Source organism: Podarcis raffonei, chromosome 2 (genome assembly GCF_027172205.1).
Source record: "Podarcis raffonei isolate rPodRaf1 chromosome 2, rPodRaf1.pri, whole genome shotgun sequence".
In the NCBI taxonomy this organism is placed as follows: Eukaryota; Metazoa; Chordata; class Lepidosauria; order Squamata; family Lacertidae; genus Podarcis; species Podarcis raffonei.
In genome coordinates, this window is record NC_070603.1 from 74,543,395 (window position 1) to 74,554,651 (window position 11,257).

Below are 11,257 nucleotides of genomic sequence, written 5' to 3' on the forward strand. Positions count from 1 at the left end.
AGCACAAAAGCAGCCAATTCACCCTGATTAGACTCTCACAGCTGTAAGCTCCAGGAGCAGAATGGAGCAAAAGGTTTGTGAAGCTGCTAGTGTTGGGCAACTGATCTCCCTCAAAGCAGCATGCTGTCTAATCCGCTTTCACTCAGGCAACCCTTATCACAACTTCAAGGACCTTTGCAAATGCATCTCTCTCCCACTGCCTCCCCTGCTGGAGAGAAAACATGCTTAAGTGCCATTATTCATAACAAAAGAACTAATTAGCACTCAATATTCTGAATGTGAACTTTACACAAGTCATGCAATGCCAAAATCTGAAATTAGACAAAATTCTTAGCTAGAAGCCCAGAAGCTTCTGGAAGCAGAATGAAAGAACAAGAAAACACACACCCTTTGCAAATGCAAGTTGCTAGGTTTAGGCTGCAATTGTATTTCCAGGGAGGGGTGTGGGGGTGTAACTCAGGTGGAGACATGCATTGGACTGCACTGTCAATCTCTGATTAAAAAGCTGTGGGCAGATCTTGCTACCTAATATCTTGAGAGAGTTGTTTCTAGCCCAAATGGACAGTAGTCAACTATATAATCTGACTCCTGGTTTCCTGAATAAAGGCCAGAGTAAAATATCCAAATAATGGCCTTAAGCTACCAAATATTTCTGAAGATCTGGGTCTGGCTAGTACCAGCCTGGGAATGTCATATACTTTCCAGATTCTTCAAGAAAAAGGTAGAACACAACTGTTTTAAAGGGGCCTCCAGACCACAACAGATGATTGCTCTTTTATTTCAGAAACCACAGCCCCCTTGCTTCTGAAAACCTCATCCACAATTCCTGTGGGGAAAATAGCGAAACTATAATTAAAAGATGGCCATTACCATTTTACAAACACAAAATATGGCTTTAATAAACAGGTTATAGAATATTAGGAGCCTTCATCAGGTATCTGTGAGTTTCCTGCTATAGTCTTCTTGAGCGGAATAATGCAGATGCTGTTCTTGGCCTCTTTGATCCTCCACCAGCGACCCAATCTGCAATAAAACCCAGGTGAAATAAATTTATCTGCTACTAATACACTCCTTTTAGGTGCTGTGATAAAGTATATCTAAATTTAAACAATCAAGTAAACATTACACAACCCCTATATGGTGCAAGAAGCCATCATCAGTAAAAGAAAAAGACAGAGACATATATTTCTCACTCCTGGCCTTAATAACAGAGGAACTTAGATTTAACTAAAGTTTACTCTAAAACACTAAGAATTGCAAAGACACTAAGAGACTTCTCCCATGAGAGTGCTAAGCAAGGTATATTTTTTCATGGAAAATGGAACAAATCTCTTTAAGGGCACAGAAGTGCTAAAAAGTTATGACCATTAAATTTTCAGGAGTACTACCAAACTCCACGAGAGATTTAAGAATTCTGCAAGGCAGTTGTAATCTCATCTTGAAACTGAGATCTTCATGATAGTTTGTAGTGGGGGGACACTGTGACAGTTTAAAGCTATTTACATCTATTTTAAAGATGGAGAATGCAATTCAGAATCATGCACACATTGTAATAAAAAAGGAATGGAGTACGGGATACCTGTGTTCTTGTCCAATTCCAGCAACTAGGAAGTTTCCAGAATTCGAGAACTTCAAGCTATTAACAAAGCCAACCTGAGAAAGAAACACACCGAGGTATAAACTTCAGATTCCAGGCTGCATGACTCTTATTTGCTAATATAACAAAGTGACATGATTGGTCTAGAAGCCTCCCTTTGATATGCTGACATGGCAGACAGTTTCCATTTCACCTCCATCCAAAGTGTGCAAATGAACCACCAGCACACCAGAATTATGGAAAGTCTGAGATGTTTTCAAAGTGCTCTGTATATTCCAAGCTGCCATTTTATTTTACTTTTCACTCATGATTTCCAGGACATCCCAACCTTCTTGCCCCCTTTCTATAGTTTAAGCCAGTATTTTACTATTCCTTATGGCCAACCTACAAGTTTTCCATGAAGTCGCAAACATGGCAACTGCTTCAAAGGATTCCTTAACTCTTTTAAGTTCTGAGCTAGTAGCTCTCCTTCTGAAGCCTCTGTGCCAGAACACTATCAGAAGAAAGGGAATACTGTTTTGGAAACTTTGAAAAGGTCATTCTGCTATACACAGTGGGTTTTCTATATCAAAGTAAGCTCACATGACTACTCAGCAGGATATACTGCTGAACACAATGGTTAGTTTATCTACCACTCAACTGCCCCCAATTAATAAGCATTGATTAATTTATTAACTTACAGCCTTCAAAGCGTTTAATACACATGATCTCCATCATCCCTGCAGCAACAGGGCCAGGGACATTAGAATACGGTAGTTATCTGCATATTGCAAGGGGAGGAGCTAACAGAAAGGCTGGGGCCATGATCAGAATTCACGGTCAAGGTGAGCTCTGTGCAAAGAAGTCCCCTGGTCAAACAACACTGTGTGCTGTGATTGACAATGAAACGCTACTGATGAAAAGAACACCATCCTCCTCCATGCCCCCAATCTCCTCACCAGGGGAATCTCAAAGAGTGGCTCCAGCCTCCGGAATCCCTCTCCACACTTCCACAACTTCACACTGGCACTGTGCGAACCTGCCAAGAACAAAAGCGTGTCAGGGTTCGTTGTCACATTCAGGGACTAGAATGAAGTTTTCCCCACACACCCGGCCATGTCTTTCAACATCACAGGCCAGGACATTGGCATCCTTCCTAAATGGAACCCAGAAGAGAAGCTTGCGAAGCAACTCACCTATATGTGTAAATAAAAAGCTCACCCCAACACCAAAAACCCCCAAACAGATTATTTATTGTCTTTAGGACACTCGCATGGCAGCAGTCAGAAGACGAGGGAGGTTTATTAACATGTAGTTCTTCTGAAGAATACTAATAAATAATAATAATAATAATAATAATAATTTTATTATTATTTATACCCTGCCCATCTGGCTGGGTTTAACCAGCCACTCTGGGCCACTTACACCTAACAAGGATCTTGAAATGCATCATGAAATAGTATCCGAGCCCACACCTGTTAGGCAGGCTTTGACTAAAGCAGAATACAGTCATACCTTGGGTTGCGTTTGCTTCATATGTTTTTTCAGGTTGCGTCCTGCAGCGACCCGGAAGTACTGGAAAGGGTTTTTGCCGCTCACGCAGGTGCAGGCGCGCAAAATGACATCACACGCATGCACAGGCGCAGCGAATCGCGACCCGTGCACATGCGCAGGCGTGGGTTGCGTTCTGCTCATGTTGTGAACGGGACTCCAGAACGGATCCCGTTTGCAACCAGAGGTACCACTGTATGGCTTTATTCAATGTTCCAAATATAGGCAGGCTTCCCATTGAGCAGAGTGTACAAGTGCAACCAAAAATCTACTCAGCATTGAATCCCACTGAGTTCAATAAGCCCTACTTCTAAGTACAGAAATGCAGCCTAAAATACACAGCTAGCTTTTACTATGGCAGACCTTTAAAAAAAATCACCTCCCTTCTTTTAGCTACAGCACAATAGAAAAAGCAAGACAAGGGTTTCAGATGCTGTGTTCACACATCACTTTAAACCACCAGTCTTCAACTGGTGGATGTCGATCCACTAGTGGGTCTCTGCCTGAAGCAATGTGGGTCACAACAGGAGCCCTAACACCATACAAGTATATGGTAAAAGATTAAGAAATTGGTGCCCAAATGTTTGGGCTAAAAGCGGTCCTGCGACTGAAACAATTGAAGATATCTGCTTTAAAGGATATCTTGGTTTAACGATGGATGCACAGCATGGTGATTCATGGAATAAAATTTGTAGGCAATATACTCCTTCTCCACCAGCCTGGGTTCAGATGTAACTGTAGACCAAACCATGGCTTAGCTCCCAGAAACACAGCAAGAGCGAGGCAGAAACAAAGTGCCTTCCATTTTAACATTGCGCACCAGCATACTGCACCTTCACCTTTAAAGCACAGTGAAGCTTAACTGGGGTTTACAGTAATGTGCAAATGAGACCGAAGTATGAAGTACCTGTGGCTACAAGGTCACTGTTCAGCAAAGCAGCAACTGAAGAGATCCAGTATGGTTGTTCCAGGCCCTCTGAGCCATGGAGACTGTGGGCTTTCTTCACTGTGGTTAGCGGTTTCTTTTTTGAGAGACCCCAGAGGCATACTGACCTTCAGGAAATATCAAACAATTATATGACATATGTGCAAGAAGAGGCTATGGGGTGAAAGTGCTAGTTCAGCAATGTTAAGGCTTGAGGAAGTACTCACCCATCATCTGCACCAGACACCATATGCTCCTCATTGATCAGCTGAATACAGTCAATGGAGCCCCTAATTCAAAACAGGAAGCCATTATTCTTTTTAAGACTGCATGCTGCAGTACTTATAAAAACACCTTTTAGGACCAAGCTCTCCCAAGATGTGTGTCCACAGCCATCCTTTACACATAATGAATGAATGAATACCAGCAAGGAACAACAACCATTAACCCACAGATCCTATTTCTTTAAAAAATGAAAGTGTAGAACAGCGTTGCAGATTCAACAGCCTTAGCATGAGAATGCCACAGCATACAGATCTGTTTTACCCACTTAAAGGTCCGCATTGATAGAGACCAATGAACTGCCATTTCTACAGGTGTGGGGTCACTGTCAAGAAGGGGGCGGGGATGCTCATTTTGATGCAGGAAAGAATCTCTGCTATCTTCCCCTGCATTAGCAGTTTCATGTATGGTGGGTGCCTCAAACAATGTCCATATTTAAAACCTTCGCCTTCACAGCCCCCTTTTTAAATAGTCCTGCATTTAGGTCCATAACCACTGTGAAGGAACTAGCGCATACAACACGGTTTTCCAGCCTTTAGCGTTCCTGTCCTATTTTTATATACATTAGGCGCTGGGGAAGGACCATAGCTCAGTGGTAGAATAGCTGCTTTGCATGCAGAAGGTCCCACACTCAATGCCTAGCATCTCTAGGAAGGGTTGGGCTAAGTATCCCATCTGAAATCCAGGAGAACTGCTGTCAGCTAGTGTCGACACTGACCGATAGTCTGACTCAGTGTAGGTCAGCTTACAGCAAAAATCGCAGGGTGCCTTGTTGGATGTGTGACACGCTGTATGCAGCCCACCAACCTGTCTTCCCCCCACCAATTCTATGTAAGTACTTACTGGTGCCCATAAAACACCAGCTGGGCTTCCTCAGGGATCTTCCAGATTCTGACAGTGCCGTCCCTCCCTCCTGACGTCACACAGCACTCCCGACTCAAGCTGTCCAGCCCTGTGATCATGTCTTGATGACCAAACCTGAGAGGAAAGCAGGTGTGGGAATAGCAAAGCAGATGAGATTCAGCTGTGGAGTGTGCATTTATTTCTCTAATCCCATAAGCATACTAAGAAGAAGGGGGAAAGGCAAGCTCCTTACAGAGTTTCCACGTAAGCATTTTCAGCCACGTTCCACACTTTGACTGAACGATCATGTGAGGCGCTGTACAGCTGGTGGGTCCCCTTCCGGAAAGACAGGCCCTGCATTTGGAGAACAGGGAGAGTAAGGAGAAGGGGGACAGTGGTGCAGAAGAGGCGGCAAGATTGGCAGGGATTTTTATTTTATTTATCTGGCCTAGTTGAAGTCATTGCAAAATAAAAAAATACATAAAAACATAAATAAAAAATACATAAAAACATAAAAAATGAAAATAGGCAGGGATTTGATTGGTGTTCACAATCATGGCAGAGTTGAATCTCACTGCCAGACCTAATTTGCCTCCTCTCCAGAGCGGATTTCAAATCTATGGAACAAGCAACCGGCACAAGCTACAGGTGGGGACAAGAGCTTAAACTCAAGTGACATGGCACTTGACCCAAAAAATAAAGGAGGGCTGAGATATATTTTCTGCTACACAATGTAGGACACCACCTATTTTGCAACATGCCCTCAGGCAAAAAGTCCCAAATTCCTTTTAAAAGGGACATCCTTGCATTTATCTATATCTAACAGTAATTTCTTTGAATTTAAAATATTTTCCACCTCCTTTCCTATAAGATATAGCTGAACACAGCTCACATTTTAAAAAAGAAATCCAGAAAAGCCCACACCCAAATCCTGTGCCTGCCTAAGCTACAGCATCACTACAACCAAGGCAATGAACTTACTTACCGATACGGCATCACGGTGACCTGTGAACTTATACAGGTGGCTGCAGGTTGCAGCTTCCCAGATCAAAATAAGTTTGTTCCTATCTCCTGTTGCCTAAGAGAGAAAAGGCAAGGCAAGATGCCTATCAGTACCCACAACCCTTCAGCAACATTGTACATGTTTACTGGTATCAGCAGTAGTAAGACAACCACTAAGTCAACAACAATTCATGCTGGCTGCTGGGTTGGCTCCCTCCCCTTTACTCTACTTGGCTTTTTAGATCTAGCTTCTAGAGAGGCCCAGGGCACACTAAAATCCAAGCCAACAGCTTCTCCACTTGGTGTTAAGTGCTCTGCATGCAGAAGGTCCTGAGTTCAGTCCCTGGGATCTCCAAATAGAGCTGGGAAAGACTTGCAGCCGAAAGTCCAGAGCGACACTGCCCATCAGTGTAGATATTCCTGAGCTGGATGGATCAAGGGTCTAGCTTGGTATAAGGCAGGCTTTTACCACCCTATTAGCAGCTGACAACAGAAGTGCCTAACTTTATCCATTCCTGTGAAAGGACAAATATACAGTGCAGGAATGTCTGAGAACCACATGTGCACCCACATGCGGCCATGTCCAATAACACAAGAGTCTGATTAGCAACCACCTGCCAAAGGGACATCATGCTAGCCAAAAGCCCACCCAAGCGGATTAAGAGGAGCAATAAGGACAACTGGAGGAGGGGTTGTCTGGCTTTCCCTCTTCAAAGCGAAATCTGAGCTGCAAAGATTGAGAACTCAAATAGTCCTCCGTCTCTTGGGAGGAAAGTGTCAGTTTCTCTTACCAGGTATTTGCCATCTGATGAAATAGCCATGGAGAGAATGTGTGCTGTGTGGCCAACGTGACTGTCTTTTGTCCCCTTCTTTCCTCTGTGGATCACATGCACCTTCTTCCCACTCTCCACATCCCCTAAGATACAACATGGGTTAAAATGAGTTGGACAAGAAAGCTAATACCACACAGTCATTTTCAAGGAGTTGAGTTACTGCAGTCCATGGTTGAGGAGGCAAAAACGTCGAAATTTCCTTTTGAAATAAGGTGCCTTCTAACAGTAGTTAAAGAGAAATTAGCAGAGATCACACAGGGAGGAGATGGTGAAATTTAAAACAACAGCACAGGGTTGGATACTGCTAAGTTCAGTCTTAACACCATGTCATTTTGTATAGAATAAGACTCACATTTGATGATTGAGCAGTCTTTGGCTGCAGAGAAGATGTATTTATCATCTGGTGTGATGACCAAACAGGTGATGGGGAGCTGGTGACCTCGCAGTACCCTGATTTCAGATGCATCTGGAGGCTGCAACTATTCAAAGACTACCAGTAAGAGCAATATTTGAGGCTGCATCACAAATAATTTCATGCCCAGAGATAAAACTTTAACTGTTTTGAAGTATGGAAAGGAAACATTCCATTCCACTGACTCTGCAAACTGAGGCACTTTATGTCTCCTATTTCCATACTAGATAAATAGAATAGTAGCACTAAATGCTCTTATGCAATACCAAGCCAGATTTGTTAAATAAAACTGGAGCATTGAGCCACCAAAATAACCAACTTCTTTGAAAATTAACTTGAAACTATCAGAATTTGGCAACTGCACAGTTTCTGACAGAACTATTCCATGAATGTTACAATGGCCAAGGAGAAGAGAACAAATTTCATTTAAAAGCCAATGACTAAATCTCCAAGTAATCTCAACTAGTAGAAGAAAGAGTGTCATGTGTAATCTGGTAAATTAATACGCCACCTCTCCTTCAAGTAACAGAGCTATAGCTGCTCTGAAATCCTGCAGGAAAAAAGGCTCAAGGGATGCTGTATCTACTTACGATTTTGGCAATTTGTCGCTGCAATTTTCCTTTCTGTTCAAGCTATGGGAGAAGAGTAAAATAAAATTGGATGGAATGGAATCCTCTCTCCCGCTTCCCAAAACCCAAGTAGTTTTAACAACACTGCTCAAAATTAACAGAACTGATAGGTCTTATCTTTAATTTTTAAAAATCTTATGTTTCCAGCTCTCATGAGTGTGGAGATAAGTATTAGAGGACTGTAGTTACAAATATGCTTTAAGATAGGAGTGGGAAACTGTATGTGTGTGTACACACACACACACACACACACACACACACACACACACACACACCATCAACAACAGCCCTTGCTGTCCATTTCCACTTGCTGTTTGAAAGGCAAGCATGGGTAGGCAGAGATGGACTGCTGATTTTCCTCCTTACCAACCAGCTTCTTGCTACTATGTGGAAGAGGGCCTCTTGAAGGGGCCAATCCCCCAGTCAGCAGCTACAACGTGGAAGGAATTTCTCTTTTACTCTCTAATGAAAATACCCCATTAAAGCTTATTCATTAACTGAGAAAATCTGCCTCTCCTCTGCCCTTCTGAAGCCCAGCACCTTTTTACCAAGTACAGTATCCTACTCACCACATCTTCCTTCAGCCGGCCAGCAACCAGGTCCTTCTCAAAGGCCTCTTCTTCAGCTTTTTCCTCTTCTGCTCAGGGAAACACATACAAACAGGGCATAAGACCCAAGGCTTCAAAGAGTGAATGTCATTGAACATGTGAATGTCTTGATGTACATGTGTGTTTCTGTTCCTCCCTGATTCACCCATGAAAACTATGGGAAAGAATTGCCGTGGCTGGAAAACCATCCTAAATTTCATCACATAGTGTGAAGCGTGACAAACAGTGGGTAAATTACAACACAAACTATTTTTTTCTGGAAGCAATTAGCATGGAAATCAGCATGAAACTTCCACTACATTCTGTTAGATTTCCAGATCACGTAACACACAGCAATTACGAAGTAAAGAAAATGTAATAAATGTAATAAAGTGCTGCCTGAATGCAACCCACAACTCCTACCATCACCAGCCATTGACTAAACTAGTTGGGGAATGACAGGAGTTCAGTCCACCAACCCAAGGATTGAAGAATACTGTCCTAGAACAGCCATTCGTCAAGGTACTAGGGGTCAATTTGTACATATTCCACAAATGCATGGCTGCCACTTGAAATTGCTGGGTGTACCAGTTCCCTGGCAAAAGCTGGCTTATCAGATAAAGTGGCTGTGGCAAAGAGAATCAGAGTTGTTTGTTTGCATAACCACAGGAATTGACCCCAAACAGGCCATTCCAGACACTTTGAGGAGAACAAGTACCCCAAACCAATCTCCCTTCCCAACACACTTCTTAAAAAATTGCTTCTCTTAAGCAGATTCTAAAAGTCAAAGAGTTGAGATATGTCAGCAAGCTAAGCTGTACTGTCTTAGTAAATTTCTGCAATCATTCCCTCTACATCAATGTTTTTAAAAAAAGACCATGAGCTTCTCATAGGAGCTTTCACTCTTCATTCCAGATTCTCTTACTTTTTAAAACCATCTTGGTTGATGTTCTACAATACTTCACAGAGTTTGCAGTCATGTTATATCACAACATATTCAACATCTCACCTTGTTGTCGAAGCTGCTCCAGATATAACTTTGCTAATCTTAGTTTCTTTTCTTGTGCTGTCTCCTCAATTTCATCTGCTGCTTCATTGTTCTTTTTTCTTGCTGGGCTACAGGTGGGAAAGATACAACCCATAAGGCTCTTACAATCATCCATTAGCTAGAAATAACATTCTCACAATCTCAGAGGAGTTCTCCCACAGTGTCCCCTAAGGGTCAAGAAAGGGTTGTGTTCCAAGAATCCCTGTGAGCTACACTGCAAAGTATTACACAAATGTCTAGACCTATACAAGAACATAACAGCCTGCTTTGCAGCAAGGAGAACACAATTTTCTCACCCAACTCTCTTACTATCTTACCCCCCTTAGGGAGGGGATTCATACCAAGTCTGGTTCTCTGAATTCATTTTTCTGAGAACATGCATCTTTATTCAAGATCATGCATCTTTCCTTCTAAGCTACAGAGGGAGACCAATGCATATCCTTACGTGTCTGGTTCAGAATCACTGGAAATCTCCTCATTCAGCTTAGAGCCAGCTTTCTGCCACGCTTTCTCATCGGCAGCAGGGAGCTAGGAAGTAAAACAATCATTTCAGAAAGCAATTGCAAGTCTACTAAGATGAAGCATTGCTATACAGTATTGAGGAACAGGAGTTTTAAGTGGTAAAGATGGCCAATGACTAGTAACTGGAGAACTGACTAATTGTGCAACCAAAACCCATTCTACATGCAAAATTCTCTCTCTGGATTCTCCTAACTCCCAAAGTACGGGTATGAAGTACAAAGCTAATGGCAAGTTCTCAAACGGCAGAATTATGACCCCTACTGCTTATTTAACAAGTAATTTAAGCCTGCGATGCACCCTCGAGTACCGCTTAAGGCCGCTAGCGAAAAGAGCAACATGCTCGACTGAAACCAGTGGACTTCCTCGCGAGTAAACTTGCTAAGGCTCACTGCACAGTTGCCGGTGCTCATCCCACCCTATTCCTTACTGTTTTGAAAACGAGCACGTGGCGCTACCCCCACACCCTCCTCACCCTCGGTCTCTGCCCCCGTGAGAATAATTTGCTTAGGGCAGTGGAGGGGGGACCCCTTAAACGAGCCCGACGGCCGAAAGGGGAGCGCCTGTCGCCAAAGTAATTCTGCCACGCGGCGCCCCGGGGTGGGGGGCTCGGCCGCTCTCCCCTCTCCCCCCCCCCCCCCACTTACCGCACTCCCCACTGACCTTGCGCTTCTTGCGCGCTGCGCCCCCCGCCGTTGAGCCCGAAGCGGAAGCTCCGCGCTGCCTCTGCTGCTTTCTCTTCATCCCCGCCGCCGCCATGCCGCTCCCGGAGCTGCTGCTACTGCTGCTTCACCGCAGCGCACTTCCTGCACGCGGCTCGCCGAGCCAACCTCTCGGCGCTTTCCTATTGGGCGGAAACGCCTCCAGCCTTTCATCATTGGCTGAGATTCCTTCCGAGACCCCGGAGGAAGGAAGGAAGGCTGAGACGGGTGGGTTGGCAGCGTCACGCCTCCTTCCGCCGGGTTCGTTTTCATTGGTCCGTAGAGTCAGCTACCTGCCTTCTTTAATGGTCCCCTAAGCCGCTCGTCTTGCTGTGGAAGCGGGGGACTG

At 43.9% G+C, this 11,257-nt stretch overlaps 1 protein-coding gene across 2 annotated transcripts; it reads right to left on the reverse strand.

Moving 5' to 3' along the window:
• Positions 1 to 733: 733 nt before the first annotated feature.
• RRP9 (ribosomal RNA processing 9, U3 small nucleolar RNA binding protein) lies at positions 734 to 11,025 on the reverse strand. Of its 2 annotated transcripts, XM_053377486.1 has the most exons (15): positions 10,871 to 11,024; positions 10,134 to 10,216; positions 9,650 to 9,756; positions 8,623 to 8,690; positions 8,015 to 8,056; positions 7,365 to 7,491; positions 6,971 to 7,095; positions 6,163 to 6,255; positions 5,431 to 5,531; positions 5,178 to 5,312; positions 4,280 to 4,342; positions 4,035 to 4,180; positions 2,536 to 2,615; positions 1,580 to 1,653; positions 734 to 1,023 (listed from the first exon to the last, which is right to left on the reverse strand). In XM_053377486.1, exons 1-15 carry the CDS (start codon positions 10,964 to 10,966, stop codon positions 918 to 920), a joined length of 1,446 nt encoding a protein of 481 aa, XP_053233461.1. In that variant the 5' UTR covers positions 10,967 to 11,024; the 3' UTR covers positions 734 to 917. The 2 variants fall into 2 exon arrangements, with proteins under 2 accessions (XP_053233461.1, XP_053233464.1); XM_053377489.1 differs by lacking the exons at positions 734 to 1,023; positions 1,580 to 1,653 and having other exon boundaries at positions 4,035 to 4,175; positions 10,871 to 11,025.
• Between the last annotated feature and the right edge of the window lie 232 nt (positions 11,026 to 11,257).

What these genes read in the sequence shown, in the direction of transcription:
- RRP9 (XM_053377486.1), bottom strand. Translation starts at nt 10,966, where the DNA reads ATGGCGGCGGCGGGGATGAAGAGAAAGCAGCAGAGGCAGCGCGGAGCT. An exon ending in CATCAGATGGCAAATACCTG is followed by an intron (nt 6,256 to 6,970) that starts GTAAGAGAAACT and finishes TTTCTCTCTTAG; the next exon opens with GCAACAGGAGATAGGAACAA. An exon ending in GGAATTGGACAAGAACACAG is followed by an intron (nt 1,024 to 1,579) that starts GTATCCCGTACT and finishes GTTTTATTGCAG; the next exon opens with ATTGGGTCGCTGGTGGAGGA.